The sequence below is a fragment of the Sesamum indicum genome, linkage group LG9, assembly GCF_026168435.1.
Source record: "Sesamum indicum cultivar Baizhima isolate 11 linkage group LG9, ASM2616843v1, whole genome shotgun sequence".
In the NCBI taxonomy this organism is placed as follows: domain Eukaryota; kingdom Viridiplantae; phylum Streptophyta; class Magnoliopsida; order Lamiales; family Pedaliaceae; genus Sesamum; species Sesamum indicum.
Window position 1 is genome coordinate 25,228,063 of NC_142665.1, and position 17,304 is coordinate 25,245,366.

The 17,304-nt window shown below is 36.8% G+C and overlaps 4 protein-coding genes across 6 annotated transcripts; all 4 read right to left on the reverse strand.

Annotated features, from left to right (window-relative positions):
* Positions 1 to 515: 515 nt before the first annotated feature.
* Positions 516 to 2,455, reverse strand: LOC105177167 (Heavy metal transport/detoxification superfamily protein). The gene is made up of 4 exons (XM_011100217.3): positions 2,054 to 2,455; positions 1,912 to 1,965; positions 1,315 to 1,374; positions 516 to 876 (listed from the first exon to the last, which is right to left on the reverse strand). The coding sequence occupies exons 1-4, from the start codon at positions 2,354 to 2,356 to the stop codon at positions 751 to 753; spliced, it is 543 nt and encodes a 180-aa protein (XP_011098519.1). The 5' UTR covers positions 2,357 to 2,455; the 3' UTR covers positions 516 to 750.
* Positions 2,456 to 2,785: 330 nt separating this feature from the next.
* On the reverse strand, positions 2,786 to 6,832 carry LOC105177166 (uncharacterized). Of its 3 annotated transcripts, none has more exons than XM_020699207.2 (10): positions 6,713 to 6,832; positions 6,318 to 6,423; positions 5,737 to 5,895; positions 5,500 to 5,559; positions 5,222 to 5,317; positions 4,662 to 4,778; positions 4,228 to 4,371; positions 3,823 to 3,930; positions 3,188 to 3,239; positions 2,786 to 3,108 (listed from the first exon to the last, which is right to left on the reverse strand). In XM_020699207.2, the coding sequence occupies exons 2-10, from the start codon at positions 6,414 to 6,416 to the stop codon at positions 3,074 to 3,076; spliced, it is 870 nt and encodes a 289-aa protein (XP_020554866.1). In that variant the 5' UTR covers positions 6,417 to 6,423; positions 6,713 to 6,832; the 3' UTR covers positions 2,786 to 3,073. The 3 variants fall into 3 exon arrangements, with proteins under 3 accessions (XP_020554866.1, XP_011098518.1, XP_020554867.1); XM_011100216.3 differs by having other exon boundaries at positions 4,662 to 4,754; positions 6,713 to 6,831; XM_020699208.2 differs by lacking the exon at positions 3,188 to 3,239 and having other exon boundaries at positions 2,786 to 3,119.
* Positions 6,833 to 7,728: 896 nt separating this feature from the next.
* LOC105177165 (xyloglucan glycosyltransferase 4) lies at positions 7,729 to 10,892 on the reverse strand. Its single transcript, XM_011100215.3, has 4 exons — positions 9,817 to 10,892; positions 9,249 to 9,557; positions 8,753 to 9,157; positions 7,729 to 8,654 (listed from the first exon to the last, which is right to left on the reverse strand). The coding sequence occupies exons 1-4, from the start codon at positions 10,456 to 10,458 to the stop codon at positions 8,010 to 8,012; spliced, it is 2,001 nt and encodes a 666-aa protein (XP_011098517.1). The 5' UTR covers positions 10,459 to 10,892; the 3' UTR covers positions 7,729 to 8,009.
* A 4,852-nt stretch (positions 10,893 to 15,744) lies between these two features.
* LOC105177163 (uncharacterized) lies at positions 15,745 to 16,446 on the reverse strand. The gene has a single exon (XM_011100214.3). It carries the CDS (start codon positions 16,361 to 16,363, stop codon positions 15,941 to 15,943), a length of 423 nt encoding a protein of 140 aa, XP_011098516.1. The 5' UTR covers positions 16,364 to 16,446; the 3' UTR covers positions 15,745 to 15,940.
* Between the last annotated feature and the right edge of the window lie 858 nt (positions 16,447 to 17,304).

The following is a 17,304-nucleotide window of genomic DNA, read 5'->3' on the forward strand; positions in this document are numbered from 1 at the left end:
AAAGGCAGGCATCATATATGAACATACCGGCGATCATCAGAAAAGAATGATATAATGAGCAAATACTAGTTCTCAACAGTGTGATGAAATACGAAAATCAGAGAGCCATAGAAACACAGCTTTTTAAACCATTTCTGTGTAACAATTGAAGCCAAGAACGGCAAATAGCAACTTAGGGCTTGTGGGATGTTGAACTTCAGCAACGGTGAGACATAACATATGAGACGTTGCGTTGCTGAATCCGGTTAACTGTACATCCCGCATGCAACAAGCCTTGGGTCACTTAAACTTTAAATTCATACTCATTAAAGAGAATGTGAATAGTCTATAAAGCAGTACTTGAGGCTTGTCTTTGTGGGTAAAGCACATCATTATGACTGGGATAAGGTATTAAGAATGATGCTTACTGTTTGCTAGATGTATTTCCTGGTTACACTCCTCCATATGTGTTTACAAATGTGCTTCATCATTAGATCTGAGGCGAGTAAACTAGCAAGTGGGATTAACAGATGTGCTACTTGCAATCTTCCAGAGAATTTGCTGGACTTGAAATTATGATTTATGCTTGTACAGTTACGATACTCTACGAGGTTCCATGAAAATACAACACTTTTACAAATAATCAACAGTGAAGTACCTAAAAAACTACAAGTGATGGGTAAGACCATAAGATACATCCTGCCATGTCATAGATTCTCAAAAATTGGATAAGAAAAATGCACCAACTCTCCACAATCCCTGAAGAGTAGTCTAGCTGAAATCTTCTTCATCCTGGAAGCTCAAATTCAAAGTTTGCAGCTTGAAACCAGACCCTTGTATTATCTCAACCAAATTTGACGCCACCCCTGTAGCTTGCACAGTTGTTTGCTTTGTTAACTACAAAAAAGAAGAAAGATGCCAATTCACTTTGTTTACACTAACTGTGAATCAGTAGGAAAAGTGTAGATCTACTACTAAAACTAGATTATATCCAGAACTAAGTTCACATGTTTAGCTGGCAGTGTTACATTCTACAGGCTAGAAGATCCCCAAAACTGAAAAGAATAAACTATATGAATCAATTGTATGTTTTCAGCATCTCATTTCTCCCACAAGTATGTTTCCACCATGAAATTCATGTTGAAAGGGCAACCGAAACATATTAGTAAAGGGATCCAGAAAAATTTGTAGGTTCCCCCTTGACTGCCATTAAATTAATATCCATTTGAAGAAGAAACAAAGAGCAGGTTCTTTCCACTTCATTTCCACATAAAGTTTGCTTCTTGATGAGAATTTATAAATATGATGTATGAAGCAAGAAGGAACTAAGATCACCTCCACGCTTGCTATACCCTCAAGTACTTGTACTTTGAGATCTGTGATGCCTTCAATTTCCTACAAGCATATTAATTGGTGTCAACATAGACAAAATTATTTATCCAATTTGGAACAAATATAAATTTAAAAATTTTGCACTTGATTACTAACAGATCCGCCAAGTAGACAAGTTTAGCAGCTACAGGAATATGCAGACAGAGTACATTGCCCAGATAAAACTACTTTATTGTTACTTTGAGATGGAAAGTTCGTGTGACGTGTTGCACTTCCGTGCATTTCAAGGGGAATCAAGAAACATGGGAAGAAGAAAGAAAGCAAAAGAACATTTTATTGTAGGATAATGTGTGAGGAATCTTTGTAAAATCAAGGGCATTCTTTTCAATACCGTACTGACAAATGCAGAATTGTTGTTTGATAAAACTAAACCAAAACCAAAATGAAACTATATGGAATGGTTTACAGAACAGAAAGAATCCTCAAGTTAATCTGCATCCTCACGAAATCATTTGCTATTCTCAAACAGACAGAACGAAATCAATATGTTCAAACCAACACTATTGAAAGGAGAGAAGTGGGGGGGGGGGGGGGGAATACCTCCAAAGCCTTGGTAACAGCCGGAAGAGCTGAGTCGGCCATTGTCCCTTCTGCCTACACATTTCAAGCGGACACTGATATAGACAATTGACCAAACAGTTGGGTGATAATACCAACGAAACAACAGTACACAAACAACCACCTGAAAAAACATGGTAAGAACATCAGACGGCGAGACCGCAACAGAAACAGGTTGATCGGGGACGGCGGAGGCTGGTGGAGACGCTGTTTCTTCTTCCTCCGCAACTGCCCTTACTTTTGTGGGCCTTAAGAAACTATGCTTATTGGATGAAATGCAAGAAATGGCGGAACTCTTGAAAAATGGGCTCTGAAATTTAATGCAAGGGAATTGGGAGTGAAGCAGGGAAAAAGCAGATGACGGATAAGAAAAGGAACGAACAGGAGAAGTGGGTCTGGATAGTGAGAATGCGGAGACGGAAGCCATTGTTGTCAGTTTTTTTTGGAGCAGCGCTCTCTCTATTCTATCCACAATGGCAAGGAGAGGAGATACCTTTTGAAGAAGGATTTTCTACGCTACGATAAATAAAATAAAATTTAGTTGGCTATACCTTTTACTTTCTTTTTTGACCTTTTATTATTATTATTATTATTTTTATCTCGAGTGAAGAAAAGGGCAAAATGAAAGAAAGAAGTCGATAAATAATTATAATTGTTAATTAAGAAAACAAATGCGATAAAATCAGAAGAAAAATTACATTATTGATTATCCTCTTGGATCAGTACATTTTGTATTTAACTTTTATTGTTTGATTATGCTGTCTCTTGTAAGAGTTGGTTATTTCAAATTAGAAAATAATTGATAGATTGTGAAACCATAGGCATTTCTGATTCCAACTCTCACCCTTTGGAAGACTTAGAAAAATAGCAGGACCCCGTGATTTAGAAAATCTTTAAACCATACATACATAAGAGGATTCAGCTCTTCCGTGAGAAGCACCTAGATTAGAAATATCAGCTGACTGATAACTTCTAAATCCAATTTCTCAGGGTAGTTCTGCTACAAACCATATTCCTGGTAATTTATCTACAATTTAGAATCTGTTTGCACCAGACCGACAGAAAGCAGAACCAGATGAATCTGCTAGCATTATGCTTTCAGGAATCGGTAAGTAGCCGTCCATTCCTTAGAGCATTTAGGTCATTATTTCATGTCACATTCCACTTGAATTTCACCGGCTGCACAACCACTGCATTATGTTAGAAAAGCAAATATAAGAGGAAGAATATCATCACTGAAAAGAAAGACTGGGATTACTTTTTAGATGTATTCCTAAGTTTGCTTGGGCATCAGCTTCAGTGTTGTAATCCTGACAACAGTTGAAGAAAGGAAAGAAACCTTTGTGGATGAGATAGTACAAGAAATGAGAAGAGAAACATCCATATACAGAAAACTCCGCAACAAAAGTCATCATCTTCATATCAACAGCTTACATACATACGATTCTTACTGCCCATTAGGGCAAACCTATACCTGAAAAAGGTTTGACCTGCTTTGTAATCCGGAGACACATTGCTATGACTTTTGCCTAATAACGACTCAACTAGTCCAGAAAAGGAAATATTTGCATCGGCTGCATTTATTTTAAGGGGAGCAAATCTGGAAGATTGTCAATCATGTAGCCTTATCAAGAAGCTTTGAAGTGTAAGACCACATACTTAAAGGAAATAACATGACAACAGAATGGAGCACTGCAATAAAATAGCAGCTAAAATATGCTTGCACGCATGATGAGTGCAGATACGAACTTGGACTTTTATACACGAATCCAAAATTTATACAATAGCGTAAAGTATGCCGTATCTTGTAAACTAAATATAGCATAGGAAAAATAGAAAATTTCTTCAATTAATAATGCATACTTTATTAAGCAATTTCACATTTCAACTTACTCTTTCAACATGGCATATCTGGAAAGACATAAACTGATCCTTGAGCTCTTTAGCCACCTTACATAATTCAGTCATGTTCTGTGTTTTGGTTCTCCATAGACCCTGAACCTGTCAGTGGGATACAGTAATTAATAAACAAAGAGATCATGCAGAGACTAGTATAGCAATCACAAAAACCACCACATTTCACCACTTCAGGACGGAAGAGCTGCTTTGAAGGGATTACCCCTGCGTGATGGGCAGACATATCCCAAACTGTTAAGAGTGTACAGTTCCTACTAGCTCCTCCAAGTTAATATACTAAGTCCTTTTTCTGTTCAGTTTCATCCACTCATTTTTTTCAGAATAAATAAAGGAGACACGGAAACAAATGAGCCAAGATGAATTGAAAGTAGACGCTAATACCTGCATGCAAACAAGTTTAGAGTCTCCTTGAACGCGTATATGTTTGAACCCTTTCTGAAGAGCATATTTTAATCCCAAAATGGCACCTCGGTATTCAGCAACATTATTGGTTGCAATACCAACACCTTCACGCAATCGAAACACCTAGCAGAATTTAATGTGGAAATAAAAATGTTAGGTGGTATCTTAAATTGAGTGCACCACTGAGAACATCTGATACAAATATTAAAGGATCCATTCCCAGAGACATTCAGCAGAGAGATTAGTTGAGTCATAGTGCAAGTTATCTCAGCTTCAACCTCGACAGTGACAATTGCAGCAAATAGCAAAAGATATCTTGAGATGAGGTGTCATTGTGTATATGCAAGTTAAGGAAAGCAGAGAATCAAAGAGATGCATCACAAATATAGCATTGACAAGCAAGAGTGGAGTACCATGCTTCCATCTGCTGCCCGCAGCACAGCCCCTGCACCAGCTTGTCCAGGATTGCCCTTTGAAGCACCATCAAACTCGAGAATACACGAACACTGTACATGAAATGGGAAGTCAAGCTGTGAAATATGCATAGAACCACCTGGCATTAGATATCAAGAAATATAAAAACAGATATATGTAAGAAGGATTACAGAACATGCATGAACTTATGCCTCATGTAGACGAAATCCACAAAATTGACAGCACATTCAAAGCAAGTAAAGGGTATTAAGAAAAAGATATCACCAAGCACTTCAACAAGGAACACCCAAAAACTATGTAGCTTTATTAGCCTGTCAAAGAATTATGACTTTAAGACATGGAAGCACATATTTCAACTGATGCAAGAAATATTAGCGCACATATTCTGCAATGCATTTCAAATTAGAACTCAAACACTCCATTAACTTACAAATCAGTACATTCAGGCCTTAAAGGAACGATAAAAAAAATGTACATGGACATGAGATATTTAAATGACACTATAAAAAAAAAAACTTAACAAATGGTAGCAACTTACACAATAAGAAGAAATTGGAGGAACTTGGAGGAAATTATCTAATTTGGCATGCTTTAGCTGAGAATTGGCTGGAAATGAAGCTGATCCAATAACATCCTGCGGAGAAAGAGAAAGACAATGGAAATTAAAAAGTAGAAATTTTCGTGTGAATCACCAATGAAGAAAATATTAGTAGAGTGAAGGAAGGCAAAGGCATCTTCAGTGTCCAGACAGACTCATGAGTGCATAATTACTTCAATGTCACAAAAGCCAACTAAGAGTAGATATACAGAAATCACCTGTGGCCTTTTGTCCGAATGGTTCTTGCTAGCTGATTTCTCTTTAGAAGAATTAGGTTCCTGCATAAAACAATTTATCAATCGCAAAAATATTATGTACAAATCTTTTCCTGTACAATTTCATTATTATGCTTGGAAGCCCCCAAGGTTTTGAACACGTACTGCATACTGCTAAATAAAATGAATAGACTTGAACATTTGAAACCATTCAATTCTTTACAAGGTCCAGAATCTAACCCGAAAGGGGCAAGTGATAAGTTGGCCAAAAAGATCATCTTGCACATCGCTGGCATCAATAGAATAAATAGCGTTCTTAAGTCCATGAGACGAGAGATATTCCTCAGCTTCTCTAGACAAACCATACCCTTTAAACACACTTACAGAAGGATCATTTACCTACAAGAGAATTTAAATATATAAAATTCAAACAATGACATCAGTGGACATAAAAGAGTAACAATGTCCATGATAGATGTCATAAGACTTTTTGAATGAATCTTCCATGTCCTAAAAACGAAACTTTCTGCATGTTCACAATTTAGCACAGCAGTGAGTAAAACCAATTCGTGAGTACTAAAACTCCTGTCTTCATACATGAAAAGTCTTCTTCTAACCAGTTAGACATCCTCTTAAAGCCAAATTTGCGAAACTGTGAAGAAAGTAGATGCATTACCGGATGCAGGAGAAATTAAAACAGAAAATATAAAAAGACACATGCCACAAAAACTTGAAATGCCTGTATTGGTATAGTTCCACTGAATATAAAATGCCGACAGCATTCAAAGTGAAAACAGACTGTCAATTGAAGAGAAAATTACAGAAGATCGAAGAACAGATTGAAGATCACTTATGCTTTTATACACTCCAACTGCATCCCCCTTCCGCACAACATAAAAAGCATCCTTTTCATCCCCCATCTTTCCGCTGCCAAAAAATTAATAGTAAATGAAATAAAATGAGTAACTGAAAGCCAGCGCCAGGAATCATAGTACAATGATTCCCATAACATGCATGAGAAGTAATTGCAAAACCCTAACTAGCATCAACAAAAGGAAAAAAAAAAAGGGATTTAAATGTAGGAAAATTAACAGGCCAAATTTCCTTTCTTAGTCAAAACATTGAACAGACAACAATTGTCATTAAAAAACAAATAAAGCTAACAAATGAAAAGAAAGACAAAGACAGAAAAGAGACGAAAAGTAGGAATTTTTACCTTAGATACTCACAGAGATTCAGCGCAACGTCAAGAGTGAAGTGATCTGTATCTGTTAAAAGAGAACTGGTAGCAGCAATTGGCACGCTGTTGGTAGTATGTGTGGGCCTATTGGCGGGAAACTAGAAACAGAAACATGGGCTACACGAGAAGCCCAAAAATGCAATCAGCCCAGCCCAAAATGATTCGGGTCCCGATCCGGCCCCGTTTTGCAAATTCAAACTCATTCCTTGTTAGCTCTTTTATCTCTTTTTCAATAATTTGGGGTGTTTAGTAAGATAATCAATTCAAGTATCATTAACAAGTTCCAATATTTATATCATTTTGAACGAATTTATTGTATTTCATTTAATTTATCCTTATTATATTAATATATAATTGAACTTATATATTAAATTATTAATATATTGATCCAATCATATAATTATTATCTTTTTTTTAAAAGAAAAAAATAATAATCAATTTACCTATGATTTGAAATTTTGATTTTATTGATCAACAAAATCTATAAATTGGTAATCAAGGACGAAATTATTGATGGGGCCAAAAACCAATCCATCAATCAATCGTAATAGTGATTATGTCTCATACCTTAATTTTATTTTATTGAATTTTTAAATGAAGATAAGGGAGATACTTTTTTCTATCTTAGCAAAAGTATTAACTTATTTTAGATATTTTGTATCTTGAATTTTTAAAGGAATATATGGAAGATGTCTATATACAGATGAATTTATAAATTATTTAAAATTTCTTATAAGATGTTTAAAACTTTATAAAGACATTAAGAAGTATGTGATAAAATTTCAACGAACGAATTTATAAATTGAATTATAAAATTAAAGAACTTTCAACGTATTTTTAAAACTTTAATAAAATAATTATTTTATAAAATTATAATTTTATTTTATTCGAACACTTTAAAATACGTTTAGCAAAATAGTGTGATTATATAGTGAGATGAGCTTTTCCCATTTATGACTTGATACAAAGTGAAGAGTGAAAATGGAAAAGGGTTTGAGGAAAGGGTGATTTATATCCAGTAGTATACAAATAGAAACACTGGTAGTCTTGTAATTATACAATTAAAGAATGAAATCTAACTCTTTGCTATCCCACAACTCTCATGTCTTTCCCGGTGACCAAATCCAGTTCATAAGAGAAGCCTCTCTCTCTCTCTCTCTCTCTCTCTCTCTCTCTATAGCTATAGAACTGGACAACAGCTCTTTAACTATATATTTAGTACATGATCATGTTGAGAACACATACAAGTTGAACAAAAACATCCATTCTCAGCTCAGTTCACCTGCTCCCCAATTAAATCTAACCCCATTACTAAGAAGGACAGCCCCTGAAACAGCAAGTAATAGAAATGAATCCCTTGTGCTGATAGCAGGCTTCTTGCAGCAGCAGTGAGCAGAAGAAACGCGAGTGCCAGTTCCTTCCTGTAAATTCTGTTTCTCTTCTTTACGACAGGCGCCCTTTGCTCCTTCTGCTCGTTTAGTTTGCCTAGCATTTCTAGACCGGATTCAGAAAGCCTTCTCTGAATCTTCTCTTCGTTCAGTGTTTTCGTTTCCCTCTCTGCAAGGCTTAGCAGGTCCGATTCTGACGCCCTGCCGGTTTTCTTGGTTACGACCCATTCGTAGGCGCTTCCCAGTTGAAATAGCCCTGAGATCATTGCGTTGAACTTTGTTACAGACATGGTGTTTTCAAAGAGTAGGTATGGCATGAGGAATGGGAAGGATTTTGGTGCTGGTAGGATGTTTAGAATCGACATCACAATCGGCACGTGACAGATCACCCATGATGGAAGTTCAGCTTCTGGAATGAACATAGTCAATGGGAGAATGATGCAGAATAGTGTGAATGAGTAAAAGGGAAGTATGAGTTTCCTTAGGAGAAAGAATAGGAATATCAAATTTGCCTTCTTCCAGGCTGATATCTGCACAAATAATAACATGGAAGCACCCGGTGAAATACTGAAATACTACAGTTCAGATGAAATGAGTACAAATGAAATGAATGGTACATGTAACATACCTTGGATGTTAAGATAGCAGGGAGGCACAACCTGAATAGCTGCATCGGGCCCGAATGCCAACGATGTTGCTGCTTCTTGTATGCTTCATATGATTCTGGTAACTCACAAAGAACCTTAACATCATTGAGGAAAACAAATTTCCAGCCATTTAAGTGGGCACGAACGGCTATGTCCATATCCTCTACTGTTGTCCTTTCGAGCCAGCCGCCAGAATCCTCTAAGGCCTTGATCCTCCAGACACCAGCAGTCCCATTGAACCCGAAGAAATTGAGGAAAAGACCATTTACTTGCTGTTCTACCTCAAAATGGAAGCATAAATTAATGTTCTGGAGTCGGGTAAGTAAATTTTCATCCTTGTTCACGAATGACCAGCGTGCCTGCACGAGTCCTACATCGGGTTTTCCCTGGAATAAGGTAACAAGAATATTAAGAAACAAAATGATGATGAGATACTAAGAGGAACATTCTTTTAGTAGTAGGTTTGTGGATTATTACCTTGAAATGAGGTATTGTCAACTTAAGGAAATCAGGATTGGGTTGGAAGTCTGCATCAAATATCGCAACAAATTCGTAGTCCTTGACATAGTCACAAGCCATGGCTGATTTAAGGTTGCCAGCTTTGTAACCAGTTCGGATAAAGCGATGCCTATAGACTATGTTGGCCCCTTTCTCTTTCCAGGACATGACTTCATCCCTTATCAAATGCTGTAAAAGTTCGTCACTCGAATCATCCAAGATTTGAACTAGAAACCTGTCCTTGGGCCAATCTAGCTGGCAAGCAGCAGCAATTGATTGCTCGTATACCTTCAATGTCATAAAACGCAAAACCAAATCAGGACACATGATTGTGGTGAAAGTGAAAAGGAGGTAATCATGAAACACAAGTTGGAATCCCCTAATTAAAAACTTTACAAGTACAGGCAATTTATCAGAAAAAATATCACTTAATTTTGACAGATCTTTCGATCTAATCAACAGCAAAAAATTTCAGATGCAACAAGATAACAAGAAACAATGAAGACAAAAAGGACTAATGAGCTCTGTTTTAGCTTTCTGCCATTACCTCTTTCTCATTGCACATTGGAATCTGAACAAGAACCATGGGGAAACTTGATCCATCCTCAATGTCGTAGGGCTCCCCCTCGACGACAGGCTTCAACTTCTTGCACTTAATCCAGAAACACCCGAGACACTGAACGAGCCGATCCAGCGACTGAATCATGAAAAGCACAATACAGAACCTGGAAAGTGTGACAATGACCGGGGCAACATAGTCCGCCCTGAAATTCAGCCAAGCCATATAGGACCACTGCACCAGATTCTGGACCTCCCATGGATTCACCATGCTCAAATCCCATTTATTAAAATAAGCAAAGATTTCTATCACCAGGGCCATCACCGAAACAGCAAGAAATGCTTTTATAAACCTGTACAATCTCCCCCTGTATCTGGGGTCCTCCTCGTTTGGATCCGACGAAGCAATGCGTTTCCTGATGGACCCGAAAACCGTCCACAAACTCACTGCCAGCCATGGAATGCAGGCTAAAACTCTGTGCGCTTTCAGGAGAAGAACCCAAGTGAACTGCTTGGGGCTTGCAGCCTTTTGCTTCTCCTGGAATATGGATCCAGCAGTTGGATCATTCAGCTCTATCAGAGAGATGTTCTCAGCCTTCTCAAGTGTGACCACCACAGTGTTGGGCGCCATTGATAAACCGGAGAATTCCAAACCAAGAACACGATCAAAGAATGGTAAAAGAAACAAGGGGTTGACCTCAGAAATTCCACTTTCTGGTAGGAGAAAATTATATAAACTGTCAGGCCATCATTTTCTTGGTGTAGAAACAGAAAAAGACAGTAGTGTTCTGTGACACAACAGTCACATAAGTATATATATATCCAGTTCCACGAAAATCTGGATCTCAGACAGAAAAAGAATGGCACAGACTTCAGAAATTCAGTTGGAACTCAGTTATAAACTCCAAGTCAAACAAAAGAGAGAGAGAGAGACAGAAAGAGATGGAGATGGGAATATGCTTGTTTGTGCTTGTAATAAAGAAGCTGGAAGAATACAAATTGTTACAGGTTCCAGTGTCAGTGGTGAGGCAGATGGAAAGTTCAGGGCTTCAATTTAAAAATGAATTGGCAAGGAAGAATCGTGTATAAATAATACAAACCCATCATCATGTTTAATCAATCAATCTTTAATGTGCAGTCAAAGTGAAAAAAGCGTGTGTTTTTGTTACTTCCTTTCCCACTCCTTTTAGTTTTACCAACCATATATACATATGGGATACTTGGCTGCTGGGTGGCTGGCTGCCTCGCTGGTATTAGAAAAAGGTCACAGGATTCACCACTGAAGAGTGTCGGTGAGGATTAACAGGCAGTTAATCACAACTATTTACACCCAAATCCGATATACGATTCCCCCTACGGACAACCTTCATGTCTTGTCTGCTGACCTGTTCCCTACTCCCTGTAATATTACTACCTTTTTTCTTTTTTTTTTCCTTCACTGGGGAAAGAGACATTTTTGTATTTGCTTTCCCAATCATAAACCAATTGAGTTCTTTTTAATTGCTAATGTATTCAATATTACAGTTAAAAAGCGTTGGAATTGGAATAAAATTTAACAATTTTGATCGAAAATACATAAATTTCTCTAAAATAATTTTTTTTATTGATTTTGATGTTGCATGCGGCTAGTTTTAAAAAAAAAATAATAATTTAATTGATAAGCAGTGACTCTAAATACACATGGGATCTTAGATTTGAATCTTAATCAAAGTTATACGAAATATTAAGCTAATTTAAAATATTAATATTAATTGCTTAACATTAGATTATAGTATTAGTGTCATTAATGAGGTTTAATATGAGGGAATCCCATGTTTAAAAGTCATAATCGTTAATAATCAAGGATGTCATAATGCTGTAATAATGTGTAAAACACCTATCATAATTACATTAAAGGAAAACTTGCAATTTGATTTTTATGAGTCAACACAAAACCAATTTGGGGCATATGTTAAAATCTTCAACTGCAAGCTTGAATCCATACATCATCTGACCTGCAATCACGTCATTGATTAATATCCAACCAATCATGACTTCAAATCAAAGCATTTAAAGTGTGAGTTTCCTCAGAGTTGAAATAAGGGAAAACTGAAGTGAATACTGATGATATCCTCCTGCACCAGGATGTCCTAGGTAATAAAAGGGAGACATCCTGTTTCGTCCCATCAATACTTCTCATGGTCCCTTTTGCTGTTGGACAGTGAAAATATTCTGTAAATGTACATGGATGAATTAAAATGTATATAACCATTTATATTAGACAAAGAATAATGACAAAATCTCATCGGCTTTGCCATTTATGTATATAACCAGCAAGATGAATTGTAATTTTCAGGAAATTAATTTGGAGGCCCAATATTGCTGAAAATCTATATATTATATGTTTTTGTAATAGTTTGCAGGTGGGGTGGGGGTAAGTCCCCACTCTTCAGATAAGTCCATACATAAGGAGGACATGCAAGGATGTAATTTCATGAAAATTGAGATTTGACCACCTTAATTTTTGCACCCTTCACGCCCATGATTGAGTAGTAGTCCACATACATGGTACGTACACGTGGTGCAAATTTCAGATTTCGATCTACTACTGCTAATCACCAAACACACTCAACTCATTCCCAAATTTAATTATAAACAAATAGTTAAGGGAAAATAATAAGCCGGCCAGATTTGTCAAAAGTTGACCCTCAGAAAAAACAAGTAATACCTTAAGAAGTCAACAAAATCAGTTTTCTGCCCTGTAATATAAACGCAATTAATTAAGGTTTCTTTTCAAATACTTAACTTTAAGACAAGGTGTGTTGGATGATTCGGTATATACATATATAGTATACTATCTTCATTTTTCAAGCTGTATTGGAATAAATAATGTGTATATTAGTAATGACTTGACTATGTATCACCTTCCCCTACTTGATTATACATCAACTCCTTCCACTTCCATGTATGTACAAACTTCACTGCATTGTATTGCATCACCCAACCCTATAATTATACCATACTTTTTTCTCCATTTTTACACCAGACAAACTTGTCATTATCACTACCTATACAATTAATATTCACTGTCAATGATGCTCCAACCAACTTTTATTACCACTATTTTTCTTAAAATACATGTACTTTTTTTAGCACAAAAAACATAAATGGGCTATTTTAGTTATAGAGTTCAAGATTGGACACAAACACCTATTGAAAAATATTCCACTGACGCCGTTTCCTGTAATTTTTCAAAAAAGATAGAGGGTATTTGTATAATTTTACCTTCAAGAGTTGTTAGATTAATTTAGCCTATTATTTATTACACGATTGATTTAATTGGGTGAAATTTAGTTTGAATAAAATCTTGGGATGTATGAGGGAGATGGTGATGTACCCCATCCACCAAACAACGCACCACAGGAACAAGGAGCCTCGCCCACCAGCTTACCTATTATTCCTTTCACAACAGAAGATGGGGTCGGAGAGACGGCCACATGTGATCTCAAAACACCATGTGATGAGCTACCCTGTTATTGGTTGTACCAATTAATTTATATCAAAAATTTAATATAATCTAATAACAATTAATACGAGCTTATTTCTGGTGTGTGTGGGCATATAAACACATGAACAATTAATAATAATTATATGGTGCAGTGAGACAGACACAGGCACAGAGTGCATTAATAGCCACGTTGCTCGGTTGATTAGTGGGACTGCGGGCAGCGCCTCATAACAACACCATATGCTCCACATGCCCCCACTTTTTTATTTTTTCTTTATTTTCATAATTAATAGAGTATATCTATACCAATAAAAAGAATATCTTCTTTTTACTCACAAAGAACCGTTATTTACATCGCAACATCAGTTTCGTAAATTACGAAAAATATTCCTTATGTATTTTTTAACCACCCAACTCAAATTTTTACTCTCCTTTATATATTTATACTATCTAACTATACTAATATAAAAAAGCAAGAATCTCCACAATCACAAATGATGATTAATGATATCATCGCACCGATTTTTTGTGAATCCAAAATTATTTTTCAATAAGATGCCCATAAAAACGATACAATACAACAACTAATATATATATATAGAGAGAGAGAGAGAAAGTAACTGAAATCGTAAGGCGCACACTAAAACGATCACAGTGCGACAGTGACTGAGAGCGTACCTGCGGTTTGGCACGAAGGCCGGCACATAATAGGGACAGACATGGGGGGCACCGCATTTTTAACCATACAGTGTTATCACATAACTCTACCTAAGAAATCAACTCGGACAAAACACCAATTTTCACATAATTCCCCATCGCTTGTTGGCTATGTTGCTAAGAACAAATCGCTTTTAGTTAGATAGTTGTGAGTGACTTGTGAATTCAAATTTTCTATTGATGTGATGGCTGTATTAGCAGGTGATTTGTAAACACTCTTATAAAAAGCTTGTGATCCGCTAGTGATAACAAGTTGGACGACGAAATCCTTGTGCGTATGACACTGGTTTAATTTCCAAGTGCTGACTGCCGACTAATGAACATGTAAGTTGCTTAAACCGTAATTAAGTATCTTTTGATGAGTCCCGGAAGCAGCGCAAACCGGCAGGCGACAGCAGCTAACTTCAAAGGAACATTTCAGCACTCCTCAACTCTCCTTTTGTTACATTTATCATTCATCTCATTGTTTAGTCTCGACCCATAGCGGTGATCCCACACTTGAACAAGATTCCCATTACCAAACTCAAAATGAATGCTCAAATTGCTACTCAAGATTTTCATTGCCATTTACTGCTAATTACACATTAGATGGACAAATCTTATATTCATTTTTGTTCACATATTCGGACAAGAGATAAGCAATAACAGAACAGCTCTGGCGTTTTCTTAGGCAGAAATGATGAAAATAAATGGTACGGCACAAAAATAAATGTTGAATAACTTTGTTTGAAGCCTTGGACAGCAAACCATATGGATAAGAAGGCCTTGTCATTTCATCTCACCATAACAAATACTACCAAAGTTATTACATACATGTCTCTTCAGCATGCAGTAAATCAAGGCCATACATAACAACACCATAAACAAATGTGGATAAACAATCATAAGTACAATCAACTTCTGGGGTACACACAAAACGATCAAAGGCTTAAACTTCGACATCAAAGAGCTTATCCAATCCAAAGTCAATAAACAGGAGAAAGAAAAATCTAATCCTGGTATTTTAGACTCCTAAATTATTTTTGTTAGAAAAGCAAGAAAAATTCTGGACATAGAATGCATATTCATGATGTTTACGACTTGTATTAGTCGCAACCATCGTCTTGTGCTTCAGGTGATTACTGTATTCTTTCGCGGGAACTCCTGCCGCAACAGTTCTCATTGCCAAATACTTAATATATCTTGGTTATGTCGCAACTAGAAGCTAAACACATTATTCCCACATCATGAGGAAAAAGGCATCGTATTTTGTACAGTTGTACTATGTATAACTTGGACTGTGAGACTGTAATACAATTCTGAAGTAGATACAAAACTAGCTATCATTTTGGATGATATAACGGCAGATGTCGGTTGCGGATATTTAAAATGAGGATGATTATGGAGTGAAAGTAGTTCTCTAAGGCTGCTTCCTATCTATGTAAATATGCTGTGTATAAATTTTGAGTTGAAATTTGCAAGAAAGCAAACAGCAAAGGCAGGGTACGAGAGAATGCAGGATGGTTTTAGCATGAAATCTACACAAAGGCACTTCTCATCAAACTACTCTGGAGTTCCAAAATCAATAAGATAAAATTAGTTCAATAATAGATCAAAACTGGCCTTCAGAAGCATATTAATGGCTTAGAATTGATCACATTGCAGCTGAGTTAAAAATCCAACAACTCAATTTTAACAATCCAAAAGTATGGTGATCAACAAAAAAGGAACAGGTAGGCTGAATATTTTTTCTTAATCGGTGAGCAAAAAAGTTGAGTCAGGCACCAGCCCGAAAAATAAACTACCATATAATAACACATAACATTCTCTCTTAGAACAATAATCAAACAGTTTACACCCAAGAACAATCCCAACCAGTCAGACTCATACCAGACGCCACCCTTGTGCCCGGACTCGCCAATTAAACATATCAAAATTCGATCTTTCCACCATCAGATGCCCTTGGGTAGCCACTATACTCCAATTTGACATTCAAACTAGCACAAATAGCCCTAAACTTAAGCCTCAATGAATCCATTATATCGGAAACAGACTCGTTCTCCGGCTCAGACATCGGGTACTTCTGAAGCATGTCATCCATCTGCTTGATTGATTTCTGGATTCTGGCGGAGACAAAATTCGGGTCGACCCGAATTGCGGAGTTCCAAACATCGACGCAGCCCCTGTAGAAGCCCAATTCCTCGCCCACTTCGAACCCGGTTTTCAGGCCCACTTGTTCGCCCTCCTGTTTTCCTGAGATCAGCCCGTCTCCATAGCCCTCATCAAACCCTTCTTTGAAGTGGGTTTCTTCCAAATTTAAAGAGGATTCGAAGATGTCTACAGTGGAGTCCATGCAAAAAAATGTTGGAGTTATTCTTTTTTTGATCAGAAAGGATGTTGAAGGTTTTGCGGCCAGTTCTTTCAAATCCTCTTTAGCATCCAGTTTCCATTAAAAGCGCTTTTCCGTGTACCGCGCCTTTCGAAAGACTGTATGGGGACAACAATAACGATTTTTGTTTTCGCCCAATATTAGATACATCTTTGGCCCATAATCTCTTGATATTACTTTTTCATAAAAGATAGTATTATAAACTTTTTAATGCTTATTTGTTTAAGTAAATATTGGATTTTTGTGATGAACGAAAGAATTAAAAAGCATTTTCTTCACATAATCTTAGAAAAATATTTTAACTATTCTGAGTAAGTGGGGATCTTAAATTCTTAATTACTTATGTATTTATTTTATTAGCTTACATGTTGAATTGGTCAAGACCCACAAAATGTAAATACAAGAAAGTAAATACATATTTTTCAAGAAAACCATCAATCATCTTGATGAGGGGCAGGAAAAGACTGATATACCCTTCGAACGAGGGACAGAAGTAATATGAGGCATAGAAAAGGGTTTGACCTAGTATTAATATTGTTGAGCTTAATAGACAGTTAAGGGCAGTATTAATACCGTAAAGAGCGGGCCACGATGGCAGAACGAGTAGTCATGGGAGCAGGCATAAAGATCGTGCAGAAGACACGTCAGCGTAGGGAGATAACCAGTATAAAGAGAAGAGGAAAGAGAGGTAAAGAGGTTAGTCTTTTGGGGGAATTACTTCATAAGATTGAGGAGAAAATATTTTTTAAGGATAATTCTTAACACTGACTTGAGCGTTGGAGCATCTGCGCCGAGACCCTCCCCAGCTAGGTGACGTTTGTTTCCGTTGTCAGGTTATTAAGGATCAGGAGCTGGGGGTGAAAGACGACCTAAGGTGCGACCCGCGATCTCAGCCTGATCACATC

What these genes read in the sequence shown, in the direction of transcription:
- LOC105177167 (XM_011100217.3), bottom strand. Translation starts at nt 2,356, where the DNA reads ATGGCTTCCGTCTCCGCATTCTCACTATCCAGACCCACTTCTCCTGTT. An exon ending in TTCTTACCATGTTTTTTCAG is followed by an intron (nt 1,966 to 2,053) that starts GTGGTTGTTTGT and finishes TGAAATGTGTAG; the next exon opens with GCAGAAGGGACAATGGCCGA. An exon ending in CTGTTACCAAGGCTTTGGAG is followed by an intron (nt 1,375 to 1,911) that starts GTATTCCCCCCC and finishes ATATGCTTGTAG; the next exon opens with GAAATTGAAGGCATCACAGA.
- LOC105177166 (XM_020699207.2), bottom strand. Translation starts at nt 6,416, where the DNA reads ATGGGGGATGAAAAGGATGCTTTTTATGTTGTGCGGAAGGGGGATGCA. An exon ending in ATTCGGACAAAAGGCCACAG is followed by an intron (nt 5,318 to 5,499) that starts GTGATTTCTGTA and finishes CTTTCTCCGCAG; the next exon opens with GATGTTATTGGATCAGCTTC. An exon ending in GGGCAGCAGATGGAAGCATG is followed by an intron (nt 4,372 to 4,661) that starts GTACTCCACTCT and finishes AAATTCTGCTAG; the next exon opens with GTGTTTCGATTGCGTGAAGG.
- LOC105177165 (XM_011100215.3), bottom strand. Translation starts at nt 10,458, where the DNA reads ATGGCGCCCAACACTGTGGTGGTCACACTTGAGAAGGCTGAGAACATC. An exon ending in TGACAATACCTCATTTCAAG is followed by an intron (nt 9,158 to 9,248) that starts GTAATAATCCAC and finishes ACCTTATTCCAG; the next exon opens with GGAAAACCCGATGTAGGACT. An exon ending in CTGCTATCTTAACATCCAAG is followed by an intron (nt 8,655 to 8,752) that starts GTATGTTACATG and finishes TTATTTGTGCAG; the next exon opens with ATATCAGCCTGGAAGAAGGC.
- LOC105177163 (XM_011100214.3), bottom strand. Translation starts at nt 16,363, where the DNA reads ATGGACTCCACTGTAGACATCTTCGAATCCTCTTTAAATTTGGAAGAA.